Genomic DNA, 17614 nt, shown 5'->3' with positions numbered 1-17614 from the left:
AAATAGTTATATGAATGAGCCAGTTACATCCAAATGATGGAGTTGATGACATCACTCACTATTTCTTTTGTATTTTATTATATAAAATATTGTATTCTATAAAATATGAAATATTTTTTATTTCTCGTCATTGTCATGTGAAATGAAGTTTCATTCTCCCTGAACATGTGGAATTCCATTATTTTAACATTTTGTGCTTAAGGCAATGAGGTCCTTATCATGAAATTCGTAAAAATTGAAATATTGTATAATTCAAACAGTAAAAAAACAAAAGAAATAGTGAGTGGGTGACGTCATCGACTCTCTCAATTGGATGTAACTGGCTCGTTTATATAACTATTTTGTTGAAAATAAGTGAATCTTTGAAATGTCATAACTTTCTTATTTTACATCCGATTTTGATGAAATTTTCAGCACTGTGCTTTTCTGATTTGTCTCTATTGATTTAAATCAACATTTTTCTGAGGTGGACTTGACCTTTAAGCACTATATAAAAAAGATTGCATATTATTATTATTTTCCTTCTATTTTTACAATAATTTTTTTTGTCGGGGTATACTTGCCCTATTAGACCAACGAGTGGTGGGAGTAAAAATTCCCTTAAATCTGACAGGCGTGGATTCCTGGCCCTTACGCACCTTTATATCTTGTTCATTGCTGCACAATTGTAATGAAAATCAGTATTCTAAGGGCGTGGGGGGTGCACCCTCACACGGAGGCAGAGGAGTTCTGACACTGGCAAGCAAAACAAAATTTGTACCCCTTCTGCTTTTCAACAGCTGATTTTCCAAACTTAATTTGGTTCCACCTCCCATACCACTTTAGTTCCACCCCCATACCACTTTAGTTCCACCTCCCCAAGATGTTCACCCCCATACCACTTTAGTTCCACCTCCCCATGCTCAAACCAGGCTAATGAGGCTATGCCCTATTCCCAAACCCCATTGTTAAATTGCAAAAAATAATTATATATGTTTAGTTAAACTTCTTTGCTAGAGAATGTTCCAAGTTTTGTTCTTCACGAAACAAGTGTTAATGAACCCCATTTACCAATTTCTATAGGAATTTTATCTAAAATATTAATCTAGACTTGAAATAGAGCCAAGACTGGAAAATGTTCCCTTTTGTTTGGAATTCCCCCAATATGACAAAAAGACAAGTACCATCATACTGTATAGACCAATTTCACAGCCGGTTTATGTATTTGGCCCTCTATCGGCGACGCCATTGCTGCGGTGGGCAAGTGCGCTGACCGCGATTGGCTCTGTGTACAAATTCAATGAAAGATTACAGATAAGCTCTGATATTGTGTCATTAACTTCATCATAAAACAATAAAATAAAGCATGGACACCTGGGTAGACGATGTAAGACAATGGCCATATCTGACCGATGAAGGTATGATGAATTTTTGCACTTTGGCTACTTTTTCCCCTTAGTTTTGTCAGTAAAAGTGAGTTGATGATGACCAAGAATCGCTGTTGGTTTTCATCAGGGAGCTCACTTCTTGTTGCTAGTAAACTGTGTTAGAGCTAGTAGCGGGAGAGTGAACGAGACATGTAGAGTGAGAGGATGAGAGAGGGGAAAGGGGGGAGAGTATGTGTGAGAGGAGCGGGATAGTGAGAGGGGAATAGTCAGAAGGGGGGTAGGGACAGAGAGAGAGAGAGGGGGGGGGGCTAGCGACAGAGTGTGTGAGAGAGGGAGAGAGAGGGATAGTGTAGTACAGAGAAGGGGATAGTGAGAGAGAGAGAGGGATAGTGTGAGATAGAGAGAGAGAGAGGGACTGATATTTCCATCTAAGTCCTTTCTGTTGATGTTTTTTATCCACTGGCGACGCATTCCTTCATCACGGCCTGGAAACCTATGCAGGGAGTACGGCTTCACACACAAACAGGCTTCATGAGTCCAAGGCGAGTGAATTTCACATTCACTTTGCTTCCAATCCTGAAGCTTTCTCCAATTGTTGTGGCAATTGAACACAGCACAGCTGCGACCTGAACTTCTCCGATTAATGTTCATTGTGAATCTTACAAGAAATCTGCTCAATTGGTCCAAAATAAAAAAAAAATCGAACGAATGTACCAAATACCCTATTGACTTGTGTACTATAAAAGTTGATTCGCCCACCGCAGCATGGCGACCAGTCTGCTGCCCTCTCACGTTGTGAAATTGGTCTATACAGATATTTAGTGGTAGTCTTGCCAGTGCTTGAATTGTCGGCCAACGATTAGTAAACCTTATTAATTACATGTACACAGTATTCAGGTGGCAATCTGGACACAAGTGCTTGATACAAACAATTTATTTTTATCACAATTTATTATTCAACTACCAGCATACATATAGCATTTACTTTAGGCACATAAACATCTTATCTTTATAACCACCAACTTTGCATTTCATCAATGTTACTTTTTACAAGACTCGGGACAAAAAGCCAATGAAAACATGGGTCAATCTGGCCTTGTCAGGCACCAACAAAAAATGGGGAAAATCTATATTAATTAATGACTCAACATCGGGAGTCCGGAAGCATTTTCTTCAAACACAAGGGCCCGAATTCACAAAGGTGGTTTCTGCAGAAACCATGGTTTCAACCGTGGGATTTGCTGATTTTGGTATTGACAAAGGTGGTTTCTAAAAACCATGGTTTCAAACGAAACCACCTTTGTGAATTCGGGCCCAATAGTCCTCGTCCGAAATGAGCTGGCATATCTGACAACTATTATTTTTAATTGACTGAGAATCAAATGTCTCTGAATGCCACTCACTCAACTGTCAGAGAACGATCTGTGCTTCCTCGTCTTTTAGCAGGAATCTCGATATAAAAAATGCACCATGCGTCTTTTCCTATATAGCGGCTTTTCTGCCTTCCCTATTGTTTTGTCTTTGTCAAATAATGACATGTGAGAATTAGTGAAAGACCGCTTGCAAGATTCCTGCCCAAAAAACGCAACTCACTCCGCCTTTTACCCAACTTATCGACTTTAATGAAATGGTTCCCAGTTTGCAAGCATTATTTTTTGCAATGAATGTTCTGCAAACTCCTTGTCGAGAACATCAGTTTGATGCATAGAGTAGAAGCATATTGCGTAAAACGTGCCCTTGTTGTGTAGTATGTAAAAAACGACCTTAATTGCTATAATCTTTGTACTCGCATACAAGCATTTTTACTCCCTTTTTTTAGTTCGGCCTCGAAATTATGGGACATTTTATTCCACCTCTTCAATTAACTTGGTTTGCATAACCGTTCATCAATGTTGAAGATTTCCTTGTTCCTTTTTTCAAAGAAACAATTCTAGAACATTTCATGTCAATATTTTCAAGCCAAAACAATTACATCTTCACAAAAAATACAAATTTACATTTGTTTTAATTAATGATGACATCACATTATTGCATTTGATAATTTTCGATCGGCAAAAAAAGTATCACCGCACATGCACCGAAACTGAAAAATTGTGCCGAGCCTCTCAAATCTAAACTTTAGTAAAGTGATCATTTGTAAACATACATCAAAACCACATCCATCAGTTTTCACTTCATTGGCACAAATTAATTGTCTAACTAATGAGCAATAAGAAATAAAGGAATGCCATTTATGCGACAATAATAATCGTCGATTTTGTTTCTGTTCTTCTTAACTTCGCTTACAATATTATACTACCAGTAAGGCCCGTAAGACAAAGGTTAGCGATCAATCGCTATATGGATTGGCCTATCAAGATCATCATTGCATGCGCATTTTGCTCAGTAGAATGACAAGGAACCAATCGGAATTGCTCTTTAAAATTATCGGTCTAATCTTTATGTTACGGGGCTAAGTCGAAGTAGCGACACCGACTCCACCAATTGGCTCCGTAACACAAAGATGAGCTATCAATCGCTAAATGAACTGACCAATCAAGATCAAGTTCACACGCGCAATTGGCGAAAAATACTGACCAGGAACCAATCAGAAGTGTTCTTTCATAATTGCTATTCATCGCTAAACTTTGTGTTACGGTGCCCAGATCAATTCAGAACTATTGCGGGTTTTTTTCAATGACATCAGACACACCATTGGTCTGTTTGGGAAGGTGTGACCGGACCGATGGAGTGTACACGGCAACAGTTTAGAAAGTGCTTTCCATCGTAAAACAAAATAAATAATAACAAAAACTAGCTACTATAAATAATCAATTTACAAAAAGCAGCATTTCTCTCTAGCACAACCAAAGGTGATTAAACTGGTGTATTAAAGGAATGCCTTAATTTTCAAATCATAACTTGCGAAATGTCCTTTCAAATAGCAACACAACATTGTATCACTTATCTAATTCCAAACAGTTCATTATCAAAAACAAAATCATTTCAGATCCTCATTTATAAAAGATGATTCATATTCCATTCAAATAGATTTTTTGTTTCCAATTATATTTTCATGTTCATTTCTAGTGATTTGATTAATTTTCGTAAGTTTAGAAATGCAAAGAAATTTTTGAAGCAACGGAAGAAACTTCACTTTGAGCTCAACTCACCATGGTCATGGTAATTATCCTTTTTTACATTTGGGTCATGTTTCCCAACTGAATTTCCCGTGAAACTATATCAGAAACTGAAAACCGGTTCAATATTATATCCATTGTAGTAATGTTTTTACTCTGTAAAAATATTTCCTTCATCAAAACATTTCATTGTGTACTGATTGTATTAGTACTGTTTGCCGAAGTACTTTTGAATAGCTTCCTTCCCTGTTAATATTATCACACTTTCTGGCCGAACATCGACACCCATTCCTTGTACGTTACATTTAAACAAAAATGAGGAAGGATTTAAGGAGCGGAAAATTCATGTAGCGGGAAGTGAGTTGTTGGTTGTATTTCCGTCAAGGGCTTTAATTGTTTCAATCATTCCTGTTCTATGTTTTTAAGATCATGAATATGTTAATGTATAGTTATTTCCTGGTGGAATATTATCGATATACCAGTGTACATTTATTCATTAACAAAATTAAGAGCTGAGGTGATATTTCCGATTCGAGAAGAAAAAAATGCTTAGCAATTCCGTAAAAATAATCTACGTACAATAGTTAATTGCAAGATGGTTGAAGTTTACAGAACTGCTTTTCCCTTCTTTTCAATTCCCTGCAAAAAAAGCGATCCTAGAAAAAAGGGCTAAGGTCAGTATGTTGCAATATGGGGGCTCATAAAAACAAAGTTTACTCCAAAAGCCCGAAACAAAGTCTCAGTGAATGTTTTCAGGTACAAGATGAAATTATTATTCTTAGCTCATATTAGAGTTTCAGTTCTTCTTTAAATTAAAGTTCGTCAAGTGAAGTTAGTACTCGTCTTGTTCATCTTCGTCGGCTGCGTCATCGTCGGCAGAGTCAACACCAACTTCTTCGTAGTCCTTCTCGAGAGCAGCCAAATCCTCACGAGCCTCAGAGAACTCCCCTTCCTCCATACCCTCTCCGACGTACCAATGGACGAAGGCACGCTTGGCGTACATCAGATCGAACTTGTGGTCGAGACGGGCCCAGGCTTCAGCAATGGCTGTGGTGTTGCTCAACATGCAGACAGCACGTTGGACCTTTGCCAAGTCGCCACCGGGTACGACTGTAGGTGGTTGGTAGTTGATACCGACCTTGAAGCCAGTGGGGCACCAATCGACGAACTGGATAGTACGTTTGGTCTTAATGGTAGCGATGGCAGCATTGACATCCTTGGGGACGACATCACCACGGTACAGGAGACAGCAGGCCATGTACTTGCCATGACGCGGGTCACATTTCACCATCTGGTTGACGGGTTCGAACAGAGAGTTAGTGATCTCGGCAACGCTCAGTTGCTCGTGGTAGGCCTTCTCAGCAGAGATTACAGGGGCATACGTAGCCAGTGGGAAATGAATCCTTGGGTAGGGAACCAAGTTGGTCTGGAACTCTGTTAGGTCAACGTTGAGGGCGCCGTCAAATCGAAGTGATGCGGTTATGGATGAAACAATCTGGCCGATCAGACGATTCAGGTTAGTGTAGGTGGGACGTTCAATGTCGAGGTTTCGACGGCAGATATCGTAGATGGCCTCGTTGTCGACCATGAAGGCACAATCAGAGTGCTCAAGGGTGGTGTGGGTGGTGAGAACAGAATTATAGGGCTCCACCACGGCAGTAGATACCTGGGGCGCGGGGTAAATGGCGAATTCCAACTTGGATTTCTTTCCGTAATCGACGGAGAGACGCTCCATTAGAAGAGAGGAGAATCCTGAGCCGGTGCCACCACCGAAGCTGTGGAAGATAAGGAATCCCTGGAGACCTGTACATTGGTCAGCCTGGAAAAAAAAGAACGATGTCTTCAGTCATCCCTGTTACTAAATTTCATTCCCTAACATATCAAGTTCTGAAGACCTGTACATTGGTCAGCCTGGAAAAAAAAGAACGATGTCTTCAGTCATCCCTGTTACTAAATTTCATTAGCCTGGAAAAAAAAGAACGATGTCTTCAGTCATCCCTGTTACTAAATTTCATTCCCTAACATATCAAGTTCTGAAGACCTGTACATTGGTCAGCCTGGAAAAAAAAGAACGATGTCTTCAGTCATCCCTGTTACTAAATTTCATTCCCTAACATATCAAGTTCTACGGATGTACTCTTTCGCAGTTTCATTCCGACTGTGATGTGACTTTCCATCCCCTTCCACAACACTTTTTAATTTCCTTAACAAGAGTCATAAACAAAAAAAAATAAATAACTATCATATTCTGAAAGTTAAGTTGCTCCCCACTACAGATTTACTTGAGAGACAAACGTCTAAGGCCAAAGGACCCAGAAGCTCTCCTCAAGGACATCTGGAAGCAATTTCTTCATGTTTGTATTGTGATTTAAAAAGAAAACATACCATTGAAATCGATTTGAAAAGCACATCGTTATAAAAGAGACTGAATTTCTGAACATTTCTCACCAATTTCCTGATCTTATCCAAGACCTGGTCGACGATCTCCTTGCCGACAGTGTAGTGACCACGGGCGTAGTTGTTGGCAGCATCCTCCTTGCCGGTGATCAGCTGCTCGGGGTGGAAGAGCTGACGGTAGGTACCGGTACGAACCTCATCTAGAAGATGGAGAGTAAATGTAAAGATGGACGCGTGGTTAGGGTGGGTGGTTAGGATGGTATTTGACTCATGAATAACGTGTGCTAATACCTATCGTAACGTACCATTCCTTTTTGTCACTATAGACAAGCTTTGTTACCAGCATGCTTTTTGTCACTCATTAGTAAACTTTTTAGGATATGGCTCCTTCTTTTGTTATTTTATTATACCCCTTCATTTTCTCAATTCATGCCTTAGACTTATGATGGCTTTCATTTTTTACATGAAAGATGTTCACCTCTCCTTGACATTCTCATTCTAGGCGTATGGAGGAACAATCAACGTCACCATTCTTCTTCTATCTTCAACTTTCCTTCTTCTTTCTCTCCTCCCCATCTCTCTCTCTCTCTCTCTCTCTTCTTCCCTCCATGTTCCTATATCATTCTCGTTCACATCATTCTCTATCTATCCATCTCTCTCAGTAAACATATCATCCAACAGAGTCATCACTTATCGGTCATTAAACACTTCATCGCGTGAGACGTGTTTATGGCACAACGCACGGCGCTATCAATTGACAATCATGTCATTCATGAAGTCGACAAATCATTGACGTTTTTATTTCAAGGAGAACATGAGTCAGCTGGTATAGCACGTGACGACGATTGTGAGTAACATGGTCGTCAACGTTGGTTTGGTTGACGTGGAGGAGGGTTAGATTTCTATGGAGAGCCCCTCAAACGAATGTAATCCATCACGACATTTGTGCAAATAATAAACTTTGGGAGGGTGAAGATTTGAGACGGGGGAGTACGAAAGAGATGAAATGAGGCGAAAAAGTTGAGAGCACGAGTGCTTGTCGGATGGAGACACATCAGAAAAGACAGACCAGACAGAGGGCCCTTATACAAGTTTGAGTTCAAATTTATTCAAAGCAATCAATCAAGCGATATATTACAAAGTTTGATAAACAGAAATATAACGTTTGGGAACGCAAAAATGCAGAGCTTAACATGTGAAAAGGGTCCCCAAAAGTATGTTCTGAGCAGAGTGGAGTGTGGAAAGAGAATGAGAGAGGTAACAGATGTATACAGAGTCTGACGGGAATGTGAAGATGGTTGTAGAGTTACATTCGAGAGACAAATAAGGAATCGACCCGGTAAAAGAAAATGATTTTGAGGGAGACGCGGGGAGGGTGTATTGTAAAATGTGAACCCCCCACCCGCCTACCCTCTAGTTTTCATTTCTGAACATGTTATCTATTTCTATTTTACCATATGTATTTCCATTCTCTTATAGTCAGCGCGCTATCATGGTTAACTTCAATTAATAATGTTGGCGTCCGCAAACACTATGTAGACGAAACGAAAATTGCCTTTATCACTTTGACCATGATGACGACGTGTTATCAACTTTCTGTAAGCAGAATTCCAAATTGGCAAAAAAATAATTAGCTTTGCCGTACTGGGGGTAGATTCTTACTAAACTATGGAATTAAAAACAAAATGAGAGGGAAAGGCAACTGCATGTAAGAAATCAAGGGGCAGAAGAAAAGATAAGACAGCAAGAGAACATTAGGGGAAGTATTGAAATGGTCACAACAAGATGAGGCAAGGGCGTAATACTATTATAGATGTGAGCAGGGGCGATATAGGGACATGGAATGTCTGCAGCGTGGCTCAATTGTACCACTATTTACGTGCAACAGTAAATAGAGAAACTTTTATGTTACAGCCAAAGAAAACGCTATTAAGATAAGTTTGTAATGACGTGGCGCCCCGTTTGCCTGGTTGCTTAAAAGCTTATTTAGAGGATTGGAGAGGGGGCCGAGAAATTACGCCATGATGGACAAAACAGAACAAAGGATAGGTGAAAACAAGGAAAATAGAGTTGATACTGAAAGATGATGTATATAATTGATAAATGATTCGAATATGTTCTTGAGACAGAATGAATAATGAAGAATGTGATAGGCCTAGACACTAATAGCCTCTCTCCGAAACCATGGAATCCTCTCCTTGAAAAAGGAGGCTTTGCTAGCTCACTTTTCAAGACCGACGCCCCTATAATGGCTGACGCCGAATATTATATGGAATAAGAGCTCTGGAATATCTTTCAACCCCTCATGTTGCATTATCGCGGGAATTCGGTCGCAATATATTAGATTGCATGGTAAGATTCGTTATGAATTAGGATCTCGATAAATGCCTTCTTCAATTACGAGGATGTAAACAGAAGTTACCCTCTGAAACCCATCCCGATTGCACTTGTCACCGCGATATCATTCATCAATGGTTTTGACCTGATGGGTGGTGCAGGATGGCGTCTTGGGTTTTCGAAAGAGTTTATTCGTTATCTTTCTGTTATGAATGACTAGGAGCTATTTTTTGACAGTTTAAGATATGGTGGTAACCGAGGTATAGGATAGAGTGGATGAGTAAAAATAGGAAACGTTTCACTACAACTCAACTGGGAAATATTGTACCTCATTCACCCTGCGCCGTCACCAGCATTCTACCCCCCCCCCTCTCTGCCTTTACCCCAACTCATAAAAATATTTCTTCAAAACAAATTCACTTCAAGTTTCCTATATATATGAGACTTCATTATTTTCCTGATAAACAAAGGATACAAAGCTCTAGAACAGATCGAGACAGACGAGGAAGGAAAAAGTAATGAAATGCTGTCTGAAGAAAAATGAAATGGGACAAAGAAATGGCAAGAACAAAGAAACCATAAACAAAATGAAAGAGAACTGAGAAGTAAACATAACCAAACAGTCGCGAGTTGAGAGCCCTGTTTTCACGCTGTTTTCTCCCCAAGCCCCCAAAGTATTACTCGTACAAAGTATGATAAATCCTTGTGGAATGATTGGAATGTTGCCGGTCGAGATGAAGGATCGACGCGACCCGACGAGACGCACTATTGCCCGCAGACGACATCCCAGTTTTATTTTGTTACGAACGATTATCCCCGTGGCACGCGCCGAGCATCAATTATCAATTTGCATTTCCGATGTAATGCGGAGCTGTCAAGTGCCATAAATTCGAATTGGTTGTCGGGCCCTGCCTTGATGAATGAAGCTTCGGTAGCCCCCTCAACATGTCAAAGAAAGTTCGTGATGGAACCTGGTGTATATTACATCACATCTGGAGTCGCAGTTAACATGGTCAATAGTGTCTGAATTCGCAATGAGGACTTTGTACCAGACCAGCAGTCCCGCAATAAATACTAGTAGTCCGCACCGTATATTACATCACATCTGGAGTCGCAGTTAACATGGTCAATAGTGTCTGAATTTGCAATGAGGACTTTGCACCAGACCCGCAGTCCCGCAATAAATAATAGTAGTCCGCACCGCAAGCGTAGCAGAGCGGCGCTTCTTTTACGATCAGGGATGGCGCTGGTCTGGTTCTTACCAGCGTCAAAATAACACCGGTCTGGCGCTGGCTATTTTAACACGCGACATTCATAAGCTCAACATTTTACGACTTAGCCCGGACCAGCGAGCTGCTAAAAGTGGTATGAGATGCAAGGTATGGATCATGATACCGAACAAGTAACGACATGACGATACTCGAGATAAAAAACAAAATGCAATACTATTTCAAAAATACCAGTCAGAGTTTTTCTGGAGTTTCGAGTCACATGAAGTCACATCTTTTTGTGATTCAGTTCTAGTCAATTTTGATCAGATTCGGGTCATTAGCCAAATTCTATATCTATTTCCAACAAGTTTGACAAATGTTTAGACCATATCGTTTGCGATCTGACTGTAGTTCCCGTTCAAAGCAACTCCCTTTATCACCACTGTCATCGGCGGTGGTTATAGGAGCGTTGTGGCCCAGTGGATTAGTCTTCGGACTTTGAAACAGAGGGTCGTGGGTTCGAATCCCAGCCATGGCGTAATTTCCTTCAGCAAGAAACTGATCCACGATGTGCTGCACTCGACCCAGGTGAGGTAAATGGGTACCGGTAGGAAGTAATTCCTTAAGAAGCTGTGTGCGCTATGAACGCCTAGCTTAGCCGGGTAATATAGGAGCGCCTCGAGCACCTAACAAGGTGGAAATGTGCGCAATATAAATATCCTATATTATTATTATAGGACGGTCGCTATATGAGAACGGTACAGAAATGACGTTCTCATCTGTCCTTATAACTATCCTTATAACTACCATCAGCATTTCGAAAACACCCTAACATCTATATTGACGTCCTTTTCGTAACGTTCTCATACCGATTGTCCGTATAACTACCGTCCTCTTTTCGAAAACTCCCCACTTTCACCATTGTTCTCATCTATATCGACGTCTTTTTCTTATCGTTCTATTACCGTCCGCCCTTATATAACTACCGCCAACGAAATCTCCCCCATTATTTCCACTGTTCTCATTTATATTGACGTCATTTTCTCATCGTTCTCTTACCATCCTCTCTTTATACCGATTTCGTAAAAAAAAACTAACTATTATTACCACTGTTCGTACTGTTCTCTTACATAACTACCGGTTTCGTTTCGTATTCACTATTATCGCTGATGCTATCATCGACATTGACTTCCTATTCTGAACGTTCTCACACCGACCGTCCTTATTACTAACGTCCTCACTTCGAGAACTCGTTATCACCACCTTTTTTACCGTGTTCATACTGACCGTCCTCAAAACTGTACAACCACCGTCCTTGTTTTTTTTTAAACCCTCACAATTCTCATCACTATAACTACCATTACTGCACAAGTATAGCACCACCATCTTCACCACCAACAACTTCGTCGTCATGACCTCCATTCTTCCTCAATGTGCCAACCAACATCCCGAATGCCACAATGGTATATGATAGGTGCAACTTCACCCCTTTGTAGGTGCATGTCTGCACCCTTCGTTCCAGAAAGGAGCAAAATTGCACCTTTAACGTTTTATTCAGTTGATTTCAGTGGCAATGGCCATTGCCTAAGATGCAAAGCTGTACCATTTTTTTTCTCTTAAAATGTTGAGTCATTATCAAAATAGGTGGCCTTACCGATGACGGTCGGCTCGAGATCGACGAAGATGGCACGAGGAACATGCTTTCCTGATCCCGTCTCGCTGAAGAAGGTATTGAAGGCCTCATCGGTCGACTTTGAGGTGGAGGAGGAGTTATTCCCATTTGGAAGATATCCATCGGGCTGGATGCCGTGCTCAAGACAGTACAGCTCCCAGCAGGCATTGCCGATCTGACATCCGGCTTGGCCAACGTGGACAGAGATACATTCACGCTATTTGAAAGAAAGAGGGGGGGGGGGGGTATAAGAAAAATATGAGATGTTAGATAATTGGAATCTAAAAAGTTATTTCCAGAATTTGAAGAAATAGGGCAAAAATAGGAACCATGGTAATTTTTGTTTCATTCAGTGATTGATCTTCTCGATAATTTGTTACTTTATGTGATTATTCATTTTTATAATCGATGTTTCGGTATAGGCCTACATCATTACAGGTCATAAATGTAGTCTCAAAATTCGATACAATGGGCGGGGGGTATCACTTTGTATACACGCTTTTTATTCTACAATGGTAAGCATTTTTTTCACAAAATGATACTATGACATTAGAATATCTCGTAATAAATATCATATTACGAGATATTTCAATGTCATAGTATCCTTTTGTGAAATAAAATACTTATCATTGTAGAATAAAAAGCCTGCATACAAATTGATAAAAGCAAAACTGCTAATTGTATCGACTTTTGTGACTTCGTTTTTTCGAAGTCGAATTTGACGGAGATATTCTTTACATGACTACGGGGGGGGGGGGGGGAGTCAGACAGCAAAAAAACAATACGAAGTGATGCAGTGCTGACCTGTCACTGTGAGTGTCGGATAGCAAAAAAATCTTACCGGATTTCCAACTTTCATAGCTGAAAACAAAGTGGTATATATCACCGGAAAATGATATGAAAATAAGACGAGCAATCCTCAACTTTTGCTTGAAGGTATTGACTCTATCACCCTCAACTATAATCAGCGACATTCAATCGCGACCGGATGCTAACATAATCGTTTATACTTCCTCAATAATTTCAAGAGTAATAATTAATCAAGGAGCGGTTGCTTCAGCATCTCTATAAATATGTCAATCAACCATGAAATGTGAACTCAAACATAGGTCGGTGATTATCCTCAGTAAATATATATAATGGCAGCCAAACAGCTTTCCAACACACCTCGAATCGCAGCATGAAAATAAATGAAGAGAACTTGGAAAGTTTCATATCTATACAAGGGTTGTTTTCGAGCGCAATGTTTCATATTTTCTCTTCCCACACGTGCTATTACGTAACATTCATTCTCGTTGCACAGAATGACTTCGTAAGTGGTATGCGTTTTGTTGTGCATTTGTTTATTTTGATTAGTTTAATTCTTTGTAGGTGTCTGTTACGTTTGTGAATATCCCTTTATTATGGCATGCTCATATACACAGATTCGCTAGGCATGTGGAACACTTAATACAATTTATTCTCATGTAGGTACGGTTCTTCTTAAATTGATGGCTAGGCAAAGGAGTCTGGCTGCACTTCTTGATTTCTTACGATTAAAACTATTTTGTTTGGCTCTTCGGCTCGTCGTATTTTATTTTTATTCTCATGAGTGTTCCGGAATGGTTGGCATCTCCGGTGCAAACGATCAGGGAGACAAAATTGAATACCTTACTGATTTACCAAGGCAATGACCGTTACCTTACCTTTTGATAATTCATGTTCTATCACAGCTCTAATGACAAGCTTCATAAATGTTGGCAAGTATTCATTATATCGTCACGCCTACTTAATGAAGTATAATTATTGATGTATTTACTCCTATACTCTGAAAGCTGTATATGAACCTCCCTATATGCATCTATGTATTTTTATTTTTTTATTTGTTCGCTTATTTATTTCCATCTGTTTTCATTTCTTCGTGGCATGCTAAATGCATCTGTTGTATGGCAGATTTGTTGGCCATTACGGAATACTTAATTAGATTTTCATCTAGGTAGCACAAATTAAATGTATTCGTCCTTTATGGATGGCGTAATTGTTTAATAAATTTAGCGGGTTGCGTTCTCTTAAGACACTCAGTTTTACTTTTTACTGTTTGAAATTATCTTAACTATCCTTATCCTTTTTTTTCTGTTGATTTCTTTTATAAACAAATCTCGTTTTCAATAAAAAAAAATAGAAGAAAACTATCTTTAACAGATCAAATCATTCTTAGATTTTTTTTCGACAGTTCTTAGTTGTCGTGATCATTTTTCCAATAATTGTTGCATGTTATAAAAAATTAACTTTGTTCTTGTTCTGTTCTTATGTTCGTAAGAGGCAGTTGATATGAGTATATTGATAGTGTATATATTGTAGTTAGTGCAAAGTTGTCATATATTTGTTTCACTATGACGTTGAAGAAGATTCAATTTTGTTTCTCCCCTTTCACTTGCAATCTCCTCTCTCTCTCCCCTTCCTTTGTTTCCTACATTAAGTATTAATTCATAATGTGTTTCCTTTACATCTACAAAAATCTCTTTTTTTTCTATCTGCTTTATTGAAAATCTATTTCTTAAACTTCGTTTACTACCAGGGAGCTCAAATTTCGTGTTTTTTGTAATGATGTATTACGATTTCTCATACCTGAGTCATGTATTTTTTAATCCTGCGAAGATCTTTTTTAATTCATATGTTTTTGTAAATGTTATGTGTTTGTATTCCGTTTGTATCTGTTCACATTTACATGTTTTGTTTTGTCTTACCTTTTTCTTTCATACCCTCGCCGGAATAGTAGGTCTATACTCTGAATCACCTCTCCAAGATACTGTGCTTTATCATATTTGTTGTATTTTCTACCCGTCACAAAACGCTCGTATTATCAATGGTTTAAATGGATACATTACATAATCATTTAGCGTTTAATTCTCTTCCAGATGATCAATACGACGATGCTATAGCCAATTCCTTAACTGAGTATATTTCTAACGAGCAATTTAAAAACATTTTGTGCAATAATAACGATAAAAATATATTTTCTTTATTTCATTTGAATATTAGAAGCATTAATAGACACTTTGATGATTTTCAATTGCTCTTAGATAATTCATCTCAATGTCTTCCCTCTGTAATTGGGCTCACTGAGACTTGGTTGTCCACGAATCCTAACCCACCTTTTGCCTTATATGAACACGATTTTATTTTCAATAGTCGGATAGAAAAGTCTGGGGGCGGTGTTGGCCTATACGTTTCAAAAAAATATTCTTTCAACATTTGCAAGGATGTTACTATAATGAATGATATCTTAGAATCCCTTTTTATTGAAATCCAATTGCCAGGCCGGAGAAATATGATAATTGGTGTAATTTACCGCCCTCCAAATAGCAATAACATTGACTTCCTGTCATCCCTCAGGAATATTTTGCATAATCCAGTAATGAATAATAAAGATTGTTGTATAATGGGCGACTTCAATATCAACTTACTAAAATATAATAATGAAAGTTCATGTCATGATTTTTTAGAAACATTTTTATCAAATGCATTCTTTCCTCTTGTTACTAAGCCAACTCGTGTCACTAATGTATCGGCAACATTGATTGATAATATCTTCAGTAACATTATTCCGCATCCCAATTCATATGTCATACTGTCTGATATATCTGATCATTACCCAATTTTCTCTCAGTTTACTCTTTCTAATTTAAGTAGTGGTGGACAGCCTCCCAAATTAAGACGTCAAGCTTCCCCTGAAAACATAGCTAGACTCGGAGCGAGTTTAGAACACGTAGACTGGTCAAATGTCTACAACACTGATAATGTTAATAGTTCGTACAACATATTTTTAGATATTCTGAATAAAGAACTAGATGCGTGTATTCCCCTTCAAAAATGTCAAACAAATTATAAAATTACTCCTAGACTTCCCTGGATATCGAAATCTCTTTTAAAGTGTATAAATAAAAAGAATAAATTGTACTACAAATACAAATCCGAATTTACAGATAGAACAAAACAAAAATATACTTCATATAAGAATGCTTTAACCAGAATTTTGCGTTTTGAAAAGAAGAAATATTTTACAAGTCGCTTAGAGTTGTATAAACGCGACATGCAGAATACCTGGAAAGTCCTCAAACAAGCTATGAATTTAACCAAAAACAAAAATGAAATTACTAAGATAAAAAGAGATAATGATGTAATCGATAATCCCAACCTAATTGCTAACCTGTTTAATACACATTTTTCCTTAATTGGTGAGAAGTTAGCACAAAAAATACCTACATCAAATAAATCTTTTAGAGATTTTTTAAATCCTCCAAATTCAAGCTCTATTTTCTTTGTTCCAACTCACAGGAATGAGGTAATGGATATTGTTTCTCATTTGAATAACAGAAAGAGTTCTGGTTTTGATAGTATCAACAATGTTATATTAAAGGGGATAATACCTTTTATTGTTGATCCACTCGTACATATATTTAATTTGTCTTTTTTAGATGGGATAGTGCCAAATACGATGAAGATAGCAAAGGTCATTCCATTGTTTAAAAAAGGCGACAATCAAGATGTGAACAATTATCGCCCTATATCTTTATTGTCATCCCTCTCAAAAGTTTTAGAAAAATTGATATATAAAAGAACAATTGCTTTTTTAAATGATCATGATATTTTTTGTGAAAATCAATATGGGTTTAGAGCAAAACATAGTACAAATCATGCGTTATTATCACTTGTTGAAAAGGTAGCCCATGCTCTCGATTCATCTTCTCATATGGTTGGAATACTCCTGGACTTCTCCAAGGCCTTCGACACTATCAACCACAACATTTTACTTCATAAACTTTCACATTATGGTATACGTGGGAAGGCTTTGGAGTGGTTCAGGAGTTATCTTTCCAATAGAAAACAATATATTTTTCTGAATGGCTGTTCCTCTGAATTGCGGGATATTACTTGTGGTGTCCCTCAAGGGAGTTTGCTAGGCCCTCTATTGTTTATTATCTATATCAACGATTTTTATAGATCATCAGATATGGCATCTTTTATATTATTTGCTGACGATACAAACTTGTTTTTCTCTCATTCAAATCCAAACACCCTTGTTGAAATTGTGAATACTGAACTAAAAAACATTACTCAGTGGATTCGAGCAAATAGATTATCTCTAAATTTAGAAAAGACCAAATATATCCTTTTTAGTAATTCAATTGATGCCTTACCAGCTGATATAGTTTTTGATGACACTCCCTTAGAAAAGGTATTATATTCTAAGTTTCTTGGTGTAATAATTGACAATAAGCTTTCATGGAAGATTCATATCGATAATATTTCTAAAAAGATTTCACGCAACATAGGTATACTAAATAGACTAAAGATCCAACTTCCACCTTCTGCCTTACTAACATTATATTTTTCTCTAACATTACCGTATTTGAATTACGGCTTACTTGCTTGGGGCAACGCTCACCAAACTATCTTAGACAAACTTTTAATGTTGCAAAAAAGAGCGGTTAGAATTATTAATCAAGTAGATTTTCGTGCTCATACTGA

General features: G+C 38.3%; 1 protein-coding gene across 1 annotated transcript in view; it reads right to left on the bottom strand.

Moving 5' to 3' along the window:
• Nucleotides 1-3609: 3609 nt before the first annotated feature.
• Nucleotides 3610-17614, bottom strand: part of LOC121414133 (tubulin alpha-3 chain-like) — a 34886-nt gene continuing 20881 nt past the window's right edge. The window contains exons 2-4 of the mRNA XM_041607201.1: nt 12086-12320; nt 6935-7083; nt 3610-6305 (exon numbers count right to left, since the gene is read on the bottom strand). Coding sequence (XP_041463135.1) covers nt 5319-6305; nt 6935-7083; nt 12086-12320 — 1371 coding nt within the window. The 3' untranslated portion in view covers nt 3610-5318. The remainder of the gene's footprint in view (nt 6306-6934; nt 7084-12085; nt 12321-17614) is intronic.

This window comes from Lytechinus variegatus, chromosome 4, assembly GCF_018143015.1.
Source record: "Lytechinus variegatus isolate NC3 chromosome 4, Lvar_3.0, whole genome shotgun sequence".
In the NCBI taxonomy this organism is placed as follows: domain Eukaryota; kingdom Metazoa; phylum Echinodermata; class Echinoidea; order Temnopleuroida; family Toxopneustidae; genus Lytechinus; species Lytechinus variegatus.
This window is presented reverse-complemented; position numbering and strand designations above follow the sequence as displayed.